This window comes from Helianthus annuus, chromosome 4, assembly GCF_002127325.2.
Source record: "Helianthus annuus cultivar XRQ/B chromosome 4, HanXRQr2.0-SUNRISE, whole genome shotgun sequence".
Taxonomy (NCBI): domain Eukaryota; kingdom Viridiplantae; phylum Streptophyta; class Magnoliopsida; order Asterales; family Asteraceae; genus Helianthus; species Helianthus annuus.
The window spans coordinates 74,491,900-74,511,522 of NC_035436.2; the positions used below are offsets into that span (position 1 = coordinate 74,491,900).

General features: G+C 36.5%; 1 protein-coding gene and 3 long non-coding RNA genes across 4 annotated transcripts; all 4 read left to right on the forward strand.

Moving 5' to 3' along the window:
* Positions 1–48: 48 nt before the first annotated feature.
* LOC110882324 lies at positions 49–14,514 on the forward strand. The gene is made up of 6 exons (XM_022130375.2): positions 49–214; positions 1,322–1,655; positions 1,735–1,950; positions 2,040–2,074; positions 12,589–12,646; positions 14,473–14,514. The coding sequence occupies exons 2-6, from the start codon at positions 1,326–1,328 to the stop codon at positions 14,497–14,499; spliced, it is 666 nt and encodes a 221-aa protein (XP_021986067.2). The 5' UTR covers positions 49–214; positions 1,322–1,325; the 3' UTR covers positions 14,500–14,514.
* A 232-nt stretch (positions 14,515–14,746) lies between these two features.
* Positions 14,747–15,241, forward strand: LOC118491672. The gene is made up of 2 exons (XR_004891852.1): positions 14,747–15,007; positions 15,187–15,241. It is a non-coding gene; the product is annotated as an uncharacterized LOC118491672 (long non-coding RNA).
* Positions 15,242–15,370: 129 nt separating this feature from the next.
* Positions 15,371–16,213, forward strand: LOC110882368. Its single transcript, XR_002560074.2, has 4 exons — positions 15,371–15,491; positions 15,577–15,698; positions 15,771–16,016; positions 16,087–16,213. It is a non-coding gene; the product is annotated as an uncharacterized LOC110882368 (long non-coding RNA).
* Positions 16,214–18,553: 2,340 nt separating this feature from the next.
* Positions 18,554–19,290, forward strand: LOC110882367. The gene is made up of 2 exons (XR_002560073.2): positions 18,554–18,694; positions 18,929–19,290. It is a non-coding gene; the product is annotated as an uncharacterized LOC110882367 (long non-coding RNA).
* The last annotated feature ends 333 nt before the right edge of the window (positions 19,291–19,623 follow it).

Sequence of the window (19,623 nt, forward strand, 5' to 3'; positions counted from 1 at the left end):
GTGTCTCCTTCCTAAAACATGTTAATTTTTACTTTCCCCCTATTTTCCTTTAACCCTAAATAGATCCCCCTCCCAAAATTCATCCCCAGATCACATCTCGTACTGATACCACATGTGAACAACTAACTGGGTTATCCTCTTCAATCTTAAAGAAACCCTAGAGAAACTGCTCGATCAAGAAACCATTCTTCCTCTTTAATTATGCTCGATTAAGGTTCTTTTTCTGCTGGAATAGACATCAATATGATTTTAAATGTTTGCTGCATATGTTCTTGCTTTTGATTGCAGAATTGATTTTGTTAATTAGGGCTAAATCATCTTCAATCATGTTCTACTGCGGTTGTTTTTTTATTTGATTTTGATTATTATTGTTATTTCAACGTTTTAATTTAACTAATTATATGTTGAATGATTAACACATAGGTGATTTTGTTTTTTTGAAATATTAGCCAACAGTAAGAATGTGATTTTTATGATATCATTTTCAACATGAATTGCAGCCGTTTTTAGTTTTTTTACATCTTTGTTGAAATATTAGCCAAGAGTAAAAATGTGATTTTTATGATATCAGAACAGGAGCTATGTTTTACACTGCACAATCGTTTGATGTACCGGTTTCTTTATATTGGCATTACATAAATAGTTCCATGTGATGTATGCTTCTAGTTTTACATATAATACTTCGTTAAGACCTTTCCAGTGGTAAACATGTTAGTAGTTGGCCTCTTGTGTAGGTAAGTCAATGTAAGTAAAACTTTAAGCATTATCGTCAGTAAACTTTAATTAAGCATGGGTGTTCGAATCATTTAAGTATCTATTTATGCATGTTTGATGACATTTTGCATATGGGTATTAGACCGTGGGGATAGTCAGACTGCTTATCGTTAAGTAACCATGCTGGCTATATAACATTTGTTCAATTTTTCTCTTCTACCCTTGTGATTTTCTTGTTTGGGTTGGATTTTCATTTACTTGTCGTACTTCCGATAACAACTTAGTTGTCAGCAAGGTTTTAAAAATAGTTGAAACGGTTGCTTTGGTAAAGTCTTGGTCTTTTTTATGGTTAAAAAGTAGGTCTAGATTTTCCGGGTTACTTTTTTGTTTGTTTTTTATTTGAGTGCGAACATCAGCAGAGTATATTTTGTGTGTGTGTGTGTGTTTTTTTTTTTTGAGGGATTTAGTTGACAACCCGTTCTACCAAGAACCATTTAACCCGGTTCCAAACCAGTTTTAAACGGTCCGGTTCCAGTTCTCATTTCTGGAAAATTTATTCATTCTCTTTATTGTATATAATAACAACTTTTGTCAAACTCATTTCTAGCATCATGGAAGTTGAAGAAGAAAGCGATTTCTCGGATAGGGATTTGACAGGTGAATCTGAAAGCGATTTCTCCGATATGGATTTGACAGCACACAAAACAAAAACACCGAAGAGGGGGTTGACCTGGTTACCAAAAATGCGAACAACATTTACAAACTCGGGTGGAAAAAAACACAAAGTTACATTTGATGAATTGGAGAAGTTTTCTGGGGAATATAGATCAGAATTTTCAAGTTTTTTGGGAGACCTAGTAAGAGAACATGTGGGATTTAGGTTTTTAGCATGGAAAACAGTGCCAACAGAAGTAAAGGATAAATTGTGGGAGGAAATAACGGTTGATTCTTTTCTCTTAATTATAAATGTATTTTTACATTTTCATGTGACTAACATACAACTTGTATTATATATTGGAGCGTTTTTATGACATTGATGCATGTCGTAGGCATTTTGTAATGACTCGGCTTGGTAACCTGTTTCGAAAATTTAGAAGAAAAGTGTATGCGGGATACATAGTACCTAACTTAGGTAAACCAAAGAAACTTGCACGAATTCCTAAGAGGTATCGTTCAATGGTGGAGCAAACAGACTGGGACAAGTTTGTAACATATACACAATCAGACGAGTTTAAGGTTTTAATCTTTTATTCTAATGTTCATCATTATTTTATTTTAAATATAATTTTAAACTCTAATGAAAAAATTACAGATTTTGTTGTAAGGATGTGTCAAATAAGAGAAAAACAGCACGATCAAAATGTCACACCCCGAAATTATCAGAGCATGGCGTGACTGGACCGGTATCTTCATTGCACAGCGGAAGCAATTAGCTAAGACTTCTAGAAAATGAACGCCGCTAAGTACTCGAATTCCCATGGGTTCTCCTATTCCAACCGATCCATAGTTTTGAAAATGCAACCTGAGAAAGAACATGTGAAAAAGTCAACTTAAAGTTAAGCGAGTTCATAGTTTGTTTTGAAAAGATTTAAAATAGATCTTTTTGTTTACCGGTTTAAAATTTGTTGAGAAAATATAGAAAAAAACATTTTCTCGGCATGATATATGAAAGTTGTGAGTCTAGCCCACGAGAGTCTTTGTAAGTAGGACTAACGCGTCCTCTTATTTGTACATAAGTTGAAAGCGTTGTCAAATTTGTAAATACATGTGTTATGAGTTTGCGTCAAATGTATATTAAAAACATTTGAAAGTTTTAGTGTTGTAAGTTGGTATGAAAAGCGTCTATGAACATGTTGATCATTAATGTTTCGCGAGGACATTAATATATGCGACGACATAGGAGGTACTCAACCCGCGTAGGCAATTTTTAGTGTCGAATAACCTCGACTGGGACACAACAGCACTCTAAGTGGTCACCCATGGACCGTGAGTGGGGCTCGCCCGTACCCATTAGATCTAACCTTTGTTCCTTGGTCCTCAAAAGGATTAATGGCACCTCAGTTACAGCCTATGCTCACATGATCTAAGAGTTCATTCCATAACTTAATCATACCTAAGTTTGACATGTATTTCCCCCCGAAAGTTGTAAACCGAAACGTTGAAAGAAAAGGGGGGACATGATCTCACTGAGTTGTCTCGTTTTTCGTACGCAGGCCAACCCAGTCCCGTTGTTGTAACTAGGACATTCTCGTCTCTAGTCATGAAAATCATGCACGTTTGCGAAAATACGCGTTTGTTTTGTAAAACCGGTATGTTTAGTATAAACCTTTCGTAAACCTTTCGAGTTTGTCGAAATTCATTTGCAACATGGTTTATAAATATGTGTTTTCGTTTATCGAAATATTGTTTGCTTTTGCAAAAACTTGCATGTCTTTCCACCCCCGAAACATTTATAAAAATGTAAAACCGTAAAAAAGTGGGGGTTATGAACTCACCTGTATATTCCTGTGCATAGCTAGCTAAATGTGATTCCGTAGTGTCATCCCACGAATGTGAACTCGCTAGCGTGCAACTAAAGCATTCCTAATCAAGGAATAATTATAAGTTTCTAACTAAATTGACGTAGCTAAACTACGTGTCCGAGCTCTACCGAATCGTTAACAAAACGATTCTAAAAAGTGTTATTATTTTGGTTTGAAATAATCAACTTATGGTTATTTGATCCCGTTTATAGTCGAGATAAAACTAAGTCGCGAAATCGACTTAGCTTTTGAGTATTATAAAATATGTATTTATATATATATAAATATAAATATACTTACGAAGTCGTGTTAGTCATCGCGAATAAAAGGGCATAGATAAAATGGTACATATTCGAGTGTCGTATGTGATTCGGTAATTTACCGTTGTAGTTTTCGTAGGATGGAAACAAATAGATAAATATATATACATCCATATATATATATATATATATATATATATAATTCGAAAACTTGAATTAGATACAGGTTATAAACAACGGTTATAACGAATATAACTAATTATATTTTTGTAAGTAATCATCAAATAATAGTCGTTTGAAATAACTATAACTATATTTTTGTATGAAAATTATGCGATTAACGACGTTAAAATAAACATAGAACATTATATATTTTTTTTCGTAAAAGTAAACGAATTAGCACCGATTGAAATAAATATAACAATTATATTTATTTTACGAAAGTACACGAAGTTATTAGATTTGTCGTTGTTTTGAAATAAACTTGAATAACTATATTTGTTTTATATAAATATCAAGCTTCGTAAACTCATGACTCATGTTTTTCGAATATTACAACTCCGTTTGATATGTTATAGAACGCCGTTAGAAATAAGTATACACTTATATTTATTTCTATAAAATACCTTGAATTCCGATAGGTGTCGTTTTTATAACAAAATACGTTTCGTTTATCGGGTTTTTAACAAAAAAAACGGACAGAGCTTCCTCTGTTTTTGGACGATCCCGACAACTAAAGTGTCGATTTATTTTAACCAAATCGCAACAATTTTCAATCAATTCAATCAATATATAATAAATTTCCATCAAATACGCCAAAATAAAACGTAGTAATCGCTAAAGGTATCGGTTCGAGCTCGGTTCGCGTAAAGTGTAATATGTATAAACAACGAAATTAGAGCTCACGTCGTCTAAACTTTACCGCGTCTTGCGTTGACCAGTTGACCCGAACATCGAACTGAGTTGACCCAGACCGACCGTGCCACGAAACCCTAACCAAATTCTGACCCGAAACCAATCCGTTGACTGCTGTTGACTATCGTTGACCGAAACCGAGACCCCAGTTGACCAGCGTTGACCAGTCAACCGACGTGTTGACTAGTCTGACTTTGTTGACCGAACATCATCCTTGACCCGAACCTGTTCGATCAAGTCGGACCCGAGTCAAAACCCAAGCCCAACCTGAAACGTTTTTAACTGTAGGAAGAAAGAAAGAAAGAAAAAGAAATGTAAAGTATACGAGAGCTCACCGGAGCTCTGCTGTGGAATCCCTCCGCCACCACCAGCAGTCGCCGGAAAAACGCCATCCCCGCCGTTGACTGGTCAACATCATCATCATCGTCGTCATCACCAACCACGTCTGAACACCACCACCACCACCGCTGTAATAGTGGCACCGTCGCCGGCGAGAGGGTGTCGGCCCTCTATTCTTCGCGTCCCGATCTATCTCTCTCTCTCTTAATGTACCAGATGTGTGTGTCGTAGGCAGGAGTCGCCAAAGAGGGGTGTTTGACGGTTATGTTGTCGCCGGCTGGTAACACCATTAACAGCTGGTCCGCCGATTGGGGGGTGTGTAGAGATGGTGCGGGGGTGTGTGACCGGAGGAAAACGTCACCGGAGTCCAATCGGACTCCCCTGTGCTCGTCGATAGAGAAATCAAGAGGGAGAAGTGAAGGGGGTGGGGTGTCGACTAGTGATCGAAGGTTGTGGCTGTATGTTGTTTGAATGAGAAGCAGAGAGCACAGGTGTGCCTTTGATTTGTGTTTTCAACTTTTGAATGATGATAGGGTATGCTATCACTATGTGCTAGGGGTTTGCTTTCAAACAAGGAGATGAAGAAAAGCAGATGTAGGCGTGTGTTTTTTTTTGTTTGGTTTCAAATGAAGTGAGGATAAGATTATCACAACACTTATATAGTTAGGGTTTTAGTTAATGGGCTTTGGGCTTGGGCCCAAGGCCCACAAGCCCAATCCCTAAGTTTATGTAGCCCGTAATTCCTACGAGACACGTTATCAGGACCCGAACTCTCCGTAGTGTCGTAAGTTAAATTTTTAGATTTAAAATGCGTAAAATAGTTCCGGTATAGGTCGTGTGCGCGTCCGTTCATCGATTTCGGTAAAACCGGGTAAAACACGTCGTTGCCGTTTTTCATCTGTTTTTTCGATCCGGTTTCAACTACGGGTAATAAATTTAAAAACGAAGCTAAATATGTCATAATATACTAATACCGAGACAGAAATTCGAGTCTGGTGCTTCCGTTTCATCGTTGATTGTCAGCTCGTTACTGTTTCCGTGTTTTTCGTTAACATTTGCGCTTTGTGTCATTCGAAAGGATAATATTTCACAAAACCACATTCATAACTATAAGTAATACGTATAAACTTCGTATTTGTCGGCGTGGTCAGTATTTTGTACGGTGTCAGTTCGTTTTCGTTTATCGTTCAGCAGAATTTCCCAAAATCACCGTACACGCATTGTAACGTCGGATAAGCGTCCCTAGGCATTCCAGTAGCCTAATTTAGTTAATCTGTTCCTTAAACACTATTTCTTACCATCTTAAACGTTTGTTAATCACGTAATTAGAAGGCGTTAATCACCGGTTGTCACATTCTCCCCCTGTTGCAGAAATTTCGTCCTCGAAATTTAGTCTATGTTATCTCCTCAGAGTTGTGTCGTTCCTAGGTAAGTCCGAATAATACCAAAGTGAATAACCGCATAATCGAATCAAAACTTATTCAGATTATGTGAATGTAAAGACATTTTGCATCAATAAGAGCCCAGCGGTTCAACGAAGTTGTTCCAGAAATCGATGTCAAGTGAACGAAGCGTAGTGATACTATCACCAATGTGATCAAGTTTACGGGGTTCAATAAAAGAGGAATTTCGACCAAAAGAATTCCAAATGAACATTCACAATATGCATATCAGTTTTGAAACCATAGAATTCACTACCAACGGAAACTTGCATTGGTTATTGTATGATTGAAACTCAAATTTCAAGCTCAAATAAATGGAATCATGATTTGTCAACTATTGAACCAATAAATGAATAAGATAAAATCAACGTGTTGACATTGTTGAGTTGCACGGATACACCGAAATGGAATACAACCGAACCGGGTGTATCATCGCCTTAATACATAGTTGCATTAAGACTATTTGAGTGATTAGTCAAAAAACGAGCATACGTAGTTTCGCATGAAGCAATTGATCGTGATTAGCCCAAGCTACAAGTTTATACTGACACCACAAGGTGTCGTAGCGATTGAAATAATTCAATAATAGTGGTGACAGAACAAGTTCACCGTGTTTTGAAATTAGATGCGAGGTTCAACGAAGTGAATCTGAATATTTGTTTCAAACAAATCTCAAAGGATTTTCAATTGAAAATGAAACAGATGAATAACGTTTTTCGATCGAAGATGGAAATCAATAAATATCACAATATGTTCGATCGATGATGATAGAACCGTTAAGGGGTACACCGGAATATGACATGAATTTGTGTACCATTATCTTAACACACGATTGTATTAAGATTTCTTTAATATGATAAACCAACAAAGCGGATTTAATATCAATAAACAAATAAGTAAATAATTAAATCCGTACATTATGTGAGCAACGAGATTAGCGCAAGCTTCAAACTTGTGAAAAACGCCACCACAAGGTGATCGTGATCAATGAAACGATTCAATGAAGTCAAAGACCAAACAAGCCTGTTATGGTTCAAAGCAAATGAAGTGCTTGTTGGGATTATTTCGAATATGATGGCTTCAATCCATCATATGGAATCTTGAATCAAATATATATTACGAGCAAGTTCAATCAATTGAACTTGGTTGAAACATAATCCAACAATGAATTCATATATCAATAAGAAAGTTTCGACATGGCCACAACGAAAAACCATGTATGTAGCTTGAAAAGGAAAAGAGTTTCAACAAGTTTCGTTGACTCGACATCAAGAAGTCTAACGCTTTGCAACAATGAAATCATCCAAATCACAATGCAATAATCGACATAGCGAAACAATATTGATCGTTGATAAAGCAACAATTTCGAGTGAAGCCACATGCTTAACGAACAACGCATGTGTAACGTATGAATTTGTCAAGAATGAAGTAATTAAGTGTTCGTTATCATGAAATAAAATTTTCGTGATGTAATGGCCATTAGGGGGAGTAGAAATGCAAAAATCTACTCACAATATGCAAGAAGTCGAAATTTCAACAAAAGAAATTTAAGGACTTTACCTGGAATTTCGCGTGATAACCGTTTGTTAGTTGACCTTACCATGGAATGTCGAACATAGCGTAATCGCCATAAATGAAATAGGGGGAATGTGAAGACGTGTGACTTCTTTTGCAGCGCCAACAATTGTGAGTCTCTTCAGAGTAAGTATCGACTGTTGTGAAATCTTCTCCCGCTGACGAGATTAGCATCGTTGTTGTCGTGCTCAATCATGTTTTTCAAAGGCCTTGCCTTGAAAGTTATGTGCGATGTACTTCGACGTCCGCTGACGTATAGCTTAAGTTTCATGTATACTTGTGCACTAGCGTTTCGTTCTGCGTAGAATGCAATGTGCTCCGACATCCATTGACGTATAACTTGAGTTTCATGTATTCGTGTGCACTAGAGTTTTGTTCCGCGTAGGTTACCTGCTGGGGTAAGTAAGATAGCATCGACAACATAATATAATGGTGTTTGCCCGAGTTGTTAGTCACGGTTTCTAAGTGAGGACCTTTAATGAATGTTGTCATAAGTTTTCCAGATGTCCTAAATGTGTGTTACCACAACTCTCAAAGTCCTGCTTTATGTGTGTAATTGTTTCGTGTACTGTGTATCAACACAACATTTGTATATGTTTAAAATCAAAGCAGTTGACTCATTGTTCTTGGCAACGGTTGGAACCATATTCGAGTCTTAGGCGTTCTATATGTGTTCAATTCTTGATATCTAAGTCCCCAGAGAATAGTGAGGTTAAAGCCTAGGTATCTCTACAGAAACCTAATTCGCTGAAACCTATAGCTCTGATACCAATCTGTCACACCCCGAAATTATTAGAGCATGGCGTGACTGGACCGGTATCTTCATTGCACAGCGGAAGCAATTAGCTAAGACTTCTAGAAAATGAACGCCGCTAAGTACTCGAATTCCCATGGGTTCTCCTATTCGAACCGATCCATAGTTTTGAAAATGCAACCTGAGAAAGAACATGTGAAAAAGTCAACATAAAGTTGAGCGAGTTCATAGTTTGTTTTGAAAAGATTTAAAATAGATCTTTTTGTTTACCGGTTTAAAATTTGTTGAGAAAATATAGAAAAAAACATTTTCTCGGCATGATATATGAAAGTTGTGAGTCTAGCCCACGAGAGTCTTTGTAAGTAGGACTAACGCGTCCTCTTATTTGTACATAAGTTGAAAGCGTTGTCAAATTTGTAAATACATGTATTATGAGTTTGCGTCAAATGTATATTAAAAACATTTGAAAGTTTTAGTGTTGTAAGTTGGTATGAAAAGCGTCTATGAACATGTTGATCATTAATGTTTCGCGAGGACATTAATATATGCGACGACATAGGAGGTACTCAACCCGCGTAGGCAATTTTTAGTGTCGAATAACCTCGACTGGGACACAACAGCACTCTAAGTGGTCACCCATGGACCGTGAGTGGGGCTCGCCCGTACCCATTAGATCTAACCTTTGTTCCTTGGTCCTCAAAAGGATTAATGGCACCTCAGTTACAGCCTATGCTCACATGATCTAAGAGTTCATTCCATAACTTAATCATACCTAAGTTTGACATGTATTTCCCCCCGAAAGTTGTAAACCGAAACGTTGAAAGAAAAGGGGGGACATGATCTCACTGAGTTGTCTCGTTTTTCGTACGCAGGCCAACCCAGTCCCGTTGTTGTAACTAGGACATTCTCGTCTCTAGTCATGAAAATCATGCACGTTTGCGAAAATACGCGTTTGTTTTGTAAAACCGGTATGTTTAGTATAAACCTTTCGTAAACCTTTCGAGTTTGTCGAAATTCATTTGCAACATGGTTTATAAATATGTGTTTTCGTTTATCGAAATATTGTTTGCTTTTGCAAAAACTTGCATGTCTTTCCACCCCCGAAACATTTATAAAAATGTAAAACCGTAAAAAAGTGGGGGTTATGAACTCACCTGTATATTCCTGTGCATAGCTAGCTAAATGTGATTCCGTAGTGTCATCCCACGAATGTGAACTCGCTAGCGTGCAACTAAAGCATTCCTAATCAAGGAATAATTATAAGTTTCTAACTAAATTGACGTAGCTAAACTACGTGTCCGAGCTCTACCGAATCGTTAACAAAACGATTCTAAAAAGTGTTATTATTTTGGTTTGAAATAATCAACTTATGGTTATTTGATCCCGTTTATAGTCGAGATAAAACTAAGTCGCGAAATCGACTTAGCTTTTGAGTATTATAAAATATGTATTTATATATATATAAATATAAATATACTTACGAAGTCGTGTTAGTCATCGCGAATAAAAGGGCATAGATGAAATGGTACATATTCGAGTGTCGTATGTGATTCGGTAATTTACCGTTGTAGTTTTCGTAGGATGGAAACAAATAGATAAATATATATACATCCATATATATATATATATATATATATATATATATATATATATATAATTCGAAAACTTGAATTAGATACAGGTTATAAACAACGGTTATAACGAATATAACTAATTATATTTTTGTAAGTAATCATCAAATAATAGTCGTTTGAAATAACTATAACTATATTTTTGTATGAAAATTATGCGATTAACGACGTTAAAATAAACATAGAACATTATATATTTTTTTTCGTAAAAGTAAACGAATTAGCACCGATTGAAATAAATATAACAATTATATTTATTTTACGAAACTACACGAAGTTATTAGATTTGTCGTTGTTTTGAAATAAACTTGAATAACTATATTTGTTTTATATAAATATCAAGCTTCGTAAACTCATGACTCATGTTTTTCGAATATTACAACTCCGTTTGATATGTTATAGAACGCCGTTAGAAATAAGTATACACTTATATTTATTTCTATAAAATACCTTGAATTCCGATAGGTGTCGTTTTTATAACAAAATACGTTTCGTTTATCGGGTTTTTAACAAAAAAACGGACAGAGCTTCCTCTGTTTTTGGACGATCCCGACAACTAAAGTGTCGATTTATTTTAACCAAATCGCAACAATTTTCAATCAATTCAATCAATATATAATAAATTTCCATCAAATACGCCAAAATAAAACGTAGTAATCGCTAAAGGTATCGGTTCGAGCTCGGTTCGCGTAAAGTGTAATATGTATAAACAACGAAATTAGAGCTCACGTCGTCTAAACTTTACCGCGTCTTGCGTTGACCAGTTGACCCGAACATCGAACTGAGTTGACCCAGACCGACCGTGCCACGAAACCCTAACCAAATTCTGACCCGAAACCAATCCGTTGACTGCTGTTGACTATCGTTGACCGAAACCGAGACCCCAGTTGACCAGCGTTGACCAGTCAACCGACGTGTTGACTAGTCTGACTTTGTTGACCGAACATCATCCTTGACCCGAACCTGTTCGATCAAGTCGGACCCGAGTCAAAACCCAAGCCCAACCTGAAACGTTTTTAACTGTAGGAAGAAAGAAAGAAAGAAAAAGAAATGTAAAGTATACGAGAGCTCACCGGAGCTCTGCTGTGGAATCCCTCCGCCACCACCAGCAGTCGCCGGAAAAACGCCATCCCCGCCGTTGACTGGTCAACATCATCATCATCGTCGTCATCACCAACCACGTCTGAACACCACCACCACCACCGCTGTAATAGTGGCACCGTCGCCGGCGAGAGGGTGTCGGCCCTCTATTCTTCGCGTCCCGATCTATCTCTCTCTCTCTTAATGTACCAGATGTGTGTGTCGTAGGCAGGAGTCGCCAAAGAGGGGTGTTTGACGGTTATGTTGTCGCCGGCTGGTAACACCATTAACAGCTGGTCCGCCGATTGGGGGGTGTGTAGAGATGGTGCGGGGGTGTGTGACCGGAGGAAAACGTCACCGGAGTCCAATCGGACTCCCCTGTGCTCGTCGATAGAGAAATCAAGAGGGAGAAGTGAAGGGGGTGGGGTGTCGACTAGTGATCGAAGGTTGTGGCTGTATGTTGTTTGAATGAGAAGCAGAGAGCACAGGTGTGCCTTTGATTTGTGTTTTCAACTTTTGAATGATGATAGGGTATGCTATCACTATGTGCTAGGGGTTTGCTTTCAAACAAGGAGATGAAGAAAAGCAGATGTAGGCGTGTGTTTTTTTTTTGTTTGGTTTCAAATGAAGTGAGGATAAGATTATCACAACACTTATATAGTTAGGGTTTTAGTTAATGGGCTTTGGGCTTGGGCCCAAGGCCCACAAGCCCAATCCCTAAGTTTATGTAGCCCGTAATTCCTACGAGACACGTTATCAGGACCCGAACTCTCCGTAGTGTCGTAAGTTAAATTTTTAGATTTAAAATGCGTAAAATAGTTCCGGTATAGGTCGTGTGCGCGTCCGTTCATCGATTTCGGTAAAACCGGGTAAAACACGTCGTTGCCGTTTTTCATCTGTTTTTTCGATCCGGTTTCAACTACGGGTAATAAATTTAAAAACGAAGCTAAATATGTCATAATATACTAATACTGAGACAGAAATTCGAGTCTGGTGCTTCCGTTTCATCGTTGATTGTCAGCTCGTTACTGTTTCCGTGTTTTTCGTTAACATTTGCGCTTTGTGTCATTCGAAAGGATAATATTTCACAAAACCACATTCATAACTATAAGTAATACGTATAAACTTCGTATTTGTCGGCGTGGTCAGTATTTTGTACGGTGTCAGTTCGTTTTCGTTTATCGTTCAGCAGAATTTCCCAAAATCACCGTACACGCATTGTAACGTCGGATAAGCGTCCCTAGGCATTCCAGTAGCCTAATTTAGTTAATCTGTGCCTTAAACACTATTTCTTACCGTCTTAAACGTTTGTTAATCACGTAATTAGAAGGCGTTAATCACCGGTTGTCACACAAAATACGTTTATGATCATCACTTGGGACGAGGAGGGTATGCTTATCTAAAAGACAAACTGGTAACTTCATTTCTTCAATTAAAGTTTGTTTTTTTTGTGCTTATAATGATTTTTTGTTTGTATGTCTGATGTGTGTTGATGTATGTAAAATGCAACATATAAATCACATCAATTAAGGCATAAAACTAACCCTTTTTAAGTACTAATGTTGGAAAAAGAGTGTTTTTGTCTTCCTTTTGTATTTTCAGGATGAAATGAGCTCAAAATCACAAAAGAAGCAAAAAGACAGCTAATTCTACCATAAATACAAGAAAAGGAACAAAAGTGGACTGCCCGGACCCTCAACGGCACCTCCCAAGGCAAAGGAGAAGAAACAGAGTCTGAACACGCCCCGTGTCCAGCGAACACGGGGGCGTGCCCAGGAAGCAGCAGAAAAGACAAACCAGTAGAAGCTTCCATTGCCCACCACGGGGCCGTGTCCAGCGAGCACGGGGGCGTGGTGAAAGTACAGCAGGCGCATTAATTGTAATTCGCAATTACAATTAATGAGGAGAGAAAGTGTCAGGCGGGCACGGGGCCGTGTCCAGCGGACATGGGGCCGTGTCCAGCCTTCTGTTCAGCCTATAAATAGAGGAGCTTGGCTTCATTCTCTCTCATCCCTTGACACACCACCTCTCTCACACCTCATCCACCACCCACCACCACCATAACACCATCATCCACTACCATCATCCATTGTCCATCGTAGAGTGTGTGAGTCGTCTCGGGATCCAAGATTGATCGTAAGAGTTCTTGACAATCAAGGCCATGTTTGCCTAAGTCTCTTACATCACTTGGTGAAGACAAGTGTTTAGTATAATACTTTTTATTTTTAATCTTTTGCACTTTTTATTTGGTTTTGTATTAATGACTTTAATAACTAGTTACTTATGTTGAAGGTGATCTTTCCTTATCGTTTGTCCGTGGTGTCTTGGCATTATTTTACTGTCTATATAAAATAAAAGATTTTCACCATTCATATCTCCACGGTCTATATGGAGGTATGTTGGCTACCTGGTCGGGGGTTAAGGGAACGGTTTGGTAAGGGTCTTGCCCTTGTTCAGCGTTTAGAGGTCCTGCTTGGGACCTGGGTCAAATTTAGTAGGATCTCCTTCAATGCCCATAGGTATTGGATGGCGGGGATCCAAACTCTTTGACCCCCTCATAAGTTAACTACTATTAATACTATAACCCGGCTATTTAGGACTGTATCCCTGCTGACTCAGACTACTTAGCCGAGGGTAACGTCACCGCCAAAAGCGGGGCCTACCACAATTTGCATTAATAACTTAATTTATTATCTTTCAATAATCCGACCCTTTAGGATTGTATCCTTGCTGACTCAAACTACTGGGTTGAGGGTAACGTCGCCTTCAAAAGAGGGGCCTACTACAATAACTAAGATAATCTCTTAAACAAGTGCAAAAGTGCGAAAATAATCAAAGGTTATACTAATACACGTGTCGGATCCAAGTGATTCATCTTGTCTATCTGTTTTTATTTTATTTTTATTTTCAGCATTTTAGTTAGTTTTTATTTTTCTTAGTTTAAAACATTTTTCTCACTTTTTGATTTGATTAGACGTTGAGGATAAACCGGTATTAAAAGCTCTTGTGTCCTTGGACGACCTCGGTATCTTACCAACACTATACTACGTCCACGATGGGTGCACTTGCCCATATGTGTGTTTAGTGTTAGTGAATATCGTGTTTTATAAATTTAAAACTTGGTTAAAAGTGTACAAAGGGCTTAATTGTACATCTAAAATATAACACACTTCACGCACATCATGTGTGTCCGTTATTTTTGTTGTATATATTACAACGTACAAAATAACGAACTTTCAGTTGATGAGACCCCCTCTCGTGCTTTAATGTGGAGGAAAGCAAGGGAAAACAAAAACGGAGAATACAAGAATGTTGATGTAAAAGACATAGCTAATAAATGAGTAAGTTCAACTTTAAACTTTTTTGGTTTATGTTTAATTACTATAATACATGTTTGTTTGTTAACAATTTCTACAGATTGACACTGAAACGCAAATTAAAGATGGATCCGTGAACCTTGATCCGGGCACGGATGCACTCACATTAGTATTTGGCAAAGAAAAAGGTGGGTATTGTTGGTTATGGAGTGACTTCTAGTAGATATTGGCAGAGTCCTCGAACAAAAGGATCATCAAAAGAACGAATTGCACAACTGGAGTTTCAACTACATAACGAGAGACTTGAGCGTGGGAAAAAAGATGAACAAATTAAGACCCCTTCGATGCAGATGGCAGAAACAAATAACACACTTAATCAAGTTTTAGCTCATCTGGCTGCACAAGGACAAACATTACAAATATGTTCATTATCTGCAGACAAAATGTCACAAACACAAGTAAGTGACTTATTTTATTAGCAAATTAATACCTTAATAGTTTTCAAATGTTAACCATTGTTAGCTGCCATAAATAGCAACCTATTTATATAAATTTACCATGTGCATTACAATTTTAGAAATTTTCCCTGTTTTATCGAATCGTATTATCTGTATTGCTTCCTTGTTACATTTTGTAGGTAAATTCTTTGGATAAACATGACGGATCAAAGCATAAGGCCAATGCTACCGCATCTAAAATAGTGCAAAAAGAAATGGCACCAACAGTAAGTATGATAATTTCATTATTTTTTTATAATTTCCCATGTAATTATTGATATCTCATAACACATTTATTTGAATTGTAGGTAAAATATATGAACAATAGTACTGGATCAAAGGACAATACTAATGTTACCACATCTAACATATAAGTAAAGTAGTGCAAACAGAAGTCACTTCTCATGCTAACACTTCTAAAATGGTGCAAAAAGAAATGATAACGGTAAGTGTTTGACAATTTCGTATTTTTTATAGTTTTTATGTGTGATTGTTGATTATCTATAACTTAATTAATTCAAAGTTTTTAGGAAAATGTGAAAACTAGAAAAAAGATGTTTTGTCTACGCAAGAGACTTCACTTCTTGGGACATCATCGCAGTTGGAATCACAAGAAAATATACATAATACACATTCAACAAATGTCCTAGAGGTATGTGTTACGAAATACATATTTATATTGATTTTAACCTTAAGATGTTAATATAAAATATTTTTTTTGTAGATCAAGTGTACTCTATATACTATAAATATGAACAACTGTGTGGCTTATGGTACAATTCATTTGTCAACGGGAAAACAAAGCATTCATGGAGTTCCACTACAAGATAATTGCTATAGAGTTTCTATTGATAAAGTTGTAAAAGAAGCAGCATTTCTACCGGTAGAATCATGTGAGGTCAAAACAGTTGGGGATGCACTAAATACTTTTGTTGCTTGGCCAAAATACCTTGTCAAAACTAGCCAAAAGGTTTGTTCTTTATTAATATATGATTAATTACTCTAGCTATTGATATTTGTTTTCATGTTTTTTGCTTCAGATACCAAATCTATCAAGCATTCAAACACAAAACACTACAACTCAAGTCGCTAAAAAGCAAAAGATGTGTTTTACAACGCTAGATGGCAACAAAAAACAGGGAGCAAGAAGAACAAGAAAAACACTTTAAACTAGTACTTATTTTATGTTTACAATCATTTCCTTTTGCAACATTTGTAGATAGTTTTTGATTAGAAGTTTAGTTTTTGGTATCATCGTGCACAGATTTTGATTTATTAATTTTAATATTATTTGGTTTTTGGTTTTCTCATGTCTATTATTGTTTTTTATTATTTGGAATACATGTGTGGCTAAAGGTTAGCCATAAGCCACACTTAAAAGGACAAAAGTTCATGTGGCTTTACATAAACATTAGCCACACCATTGTCATTTTATCTTTTTGTGTCACAAAATCATAGTAAACATTATGTAAAAACAAATTATGTGTGACCAAAGATTAAACAATAGTCACATAGTAAAATTACAAATTTTCATGTGGCTTTACATAATTACTAGTCACATCATCGTCACTTTGTTTATTTTGCCGTGACGAAATGTTAGCAATTGTCACGGGTAAAAAAGATTATGTGTGACCAAAGGTTAGACAATAGTCACATTTAAAATTACAAAATTTCATGTGGCTTTACTTGATCATTAGTCACATCATCGCCATTGTGTTTATTTTGGTGTGACGAAATATTAGCAAACGCCATGGGTAAAAAATATTATGTGTGACTAAAGATTACACAATGGCCACACCTAGAAAAAAAATTTCATGTGGCTTTACATAACTTTTAGCCACACCATCCTTATTTTGATTTTTTTATGTGACAGAATGATAGCATCTGTAATGCACAAAATAAATTTGTGTGGCCAAAGGTTAGATGATAGCCACACATAAAATCATAAAGTTTTATGTGGCTTTACATAATCATTAGCCACATTATCCTTACTTTATGTGACGAAATGATAGCAAATGTCATGAGAAAGTAAATTATAAGTGACCAAATATTAGCCATTGCCACACTTAAAACCACAAAACTTCATGTAGCTTTACATAAACATTAGCCACGCTATCATCACTTTATTACTTTTGTGTGATGGAATAATAACATATGTCATGTGAAAAAAAAAAAGTGTGACCAAAGGTTAAACAATAGTCACACTTAAAATTACAAAATTTTATGCGTGACTAAAGGTTAGACAATAGTCACATATAAAATTACAAAGTTGTTTTTAGTGTCTAGAAATATTTTTTAGCCACAGTTATAGTAAACAGATATGACTAAATAATAAAACGGTCACACTTACAGTGAGTTCATGTGGCCGTTCCAAACATTAAGTCTTACTTAATAAATGGAATGCTTAATTACAACAACTCTTTCTGCCACATTTTTTTAATTGATGTGGCTAAAACAAACTTTTAAGTGACTATATAATAGAAACAACCACATTTACAATAAATTCATGTGGCTGTTGTTACCCTTTAGCCACACTTATTGTACATAATGTCTGATTTCCAGCAAGAGATAGTGGTACCCTTTAGCCACACTTTAAAGTTGCTACGGCCACTAAACGTGAATGTGGCCGTATGATACCTATAATGACTGGACCTTTGGTCACACTTGAGTTGAAAAAAAAAGTGTGACAAAAGGCGTATGGTCACTCTTTTTTTGTGTGGCCGTAAGCCTTTTTTGGCGTAGTGTTAACTAATAATTAAAAAGAGTATATAACGGAAGGAGAGATAAGTATTTAATGTTTTATTAGACCATCCGTAGTGGGCTAGATCCTGACGTTTTCTCTCCCCAAAACGCCCTCCCCTCACCCCCCATGCGTGATCCGGCGTGTTTTCGCAAAAAACCCCCCTGGCGTGTTTTGAATAACGCTAAAATGGCATTATTTGAAGGTTTTTGGCCAATAGCACTTTTTGAAGGTTTTTTTTTATTTAATTATATTTATACCCCCTTTTAACATAATGCCCCATAACCCACATCCCCCTACCACCTCTTTTTAACATAATGCGCCATAATGCCCTTTTGCTGATTGGACCGACGCAAACACCCTAGGGTGAAGGCATTATCTTCCCCTTCCACTACACATGTTCTTATGGTAATATGAGGTCATTGTTTTGTGGATCTTCATCATGAAAGATCATGAGAAATTGTTGTATCCTTTTCTTCCACATGCCAAATAATTTCATCTCTCGTGCAATTCCTAAATAGCAAAAAAGTAAGGATTCTTGTGTTCCTGAAATCAGATAAGCTCAATATCAAAGTTTGAATCAAAATAGATGAGTAAATCAATAGATACACAAAATAACTATAGGTTTAACTAATTATAGTACATGTTTAAAACTATTTATAAACACGTGCACGATAAAATTGTTTCGTGTGCGACACTATTTGATCATATGCCAACATAAATGTTGTCTTATGTTTTTTTTTTCTTTGACACACATGACCAATGAAAGTACAATAAACAATAAACAATCAGATTTCATATTGTTCGTCATCAATATGCGTGTGATCGTGCCATGGCGATCTGCCAGAAATATACATAGCTGAATGAGTTATTAGTGATTCATGGAAAAGTTGGTAGACAACCGTCAGGTGATGAATTTACCTATCTGGTTTCTGCACGTACCCCGGATCTTACTTTCATCAAGTTAGCTAACGGCATCACTGAAAATCTTTTGATTTGTCATGTATAAAATCATTAAAGATTTCATTATTGTAGTCTAGATTGGAGTTGGGTTATTGTTAAAATATATAAATCTTTTATATTTTCCAATTCAATTCTCTCATATCTTTTCCTTTTTTTGTCATGTGTTTTGTGAGGTTCAGTTGGGCTCTTTTCATATCTTGGGCTGCTTCTTTGGGCTGCTGCTGGTCTCCTCATTGGGCTCGTCTCTAGGGTTCTCTCGCCTATAAATTTCCTCTATTCCTCTGTTGTTTCTTTATCCCAAAATAAAAAGGTTGCAGCGATCTTTGATGCTCTCTAGAACATTCCTCAAAAGGCTGTTGTTGTCTCCTCTTGTTCAAGTTCATCTCATCAAGCTGTTGATCAATATATTGTGCAGATTCTTCGGTTGAAGATCTGCTTCTGTTAGCTACTTGTAATCGATGATTTACACCGTGTTTGATACCTTGTTTGGGTTAAATCTTTGTACTTAATGATTTGGTTATAAAAGATTATCTCTTTTTCACATGGTATCAATGTCAACACAAAGGAAGGTGAGTTCACATATTTAAATTTAAAGTAATTTGATCCTAAGGAAATACTTTCCAATTATGTGTTTATTATAAAAACATCCATATAATTTTCGGAAGTTAATTTATTTCCTTAATAAAAATCCAAGGGTCAGCCGTCGCAAGCGTTGCCTAGAAACCTTCGAACAAAGCATCTTCCTAAGTTTACATATTAAATTTATAGCATCAAACGTTCGAACTCGTTAGTTAGCTAGACATTACGAACTATATATTTACAATGAAGGGATAATTAAAGCTAGACAATAAACAAAATATCAACTCGTCGTTTG

Bases quoted from the DNA above. Each gene is read 5' to 3' on its own strand.
- LOC110882324 (XM_022130375.2), top strand. From the start codon at position 1,326: ATGGAAGTTGAAGAAGAAAGCGATTTCTCGGATAGGGATTTGACAGGT. The intron at 1,656-1,734 runs GTTGATTCTTTT...TATATATTGGAG, and splicing joins AATTGTGGGAGGAAATAACG to CGTTTTTATGACATTGATGC. The intron at 1,951-2,039 runs GTTTTAATCTTT...TTTTGTTGTAAG, and splicing joins CACAATCAGACGAGTTTAAG to GATGTGTCAAATAAGAGAAA.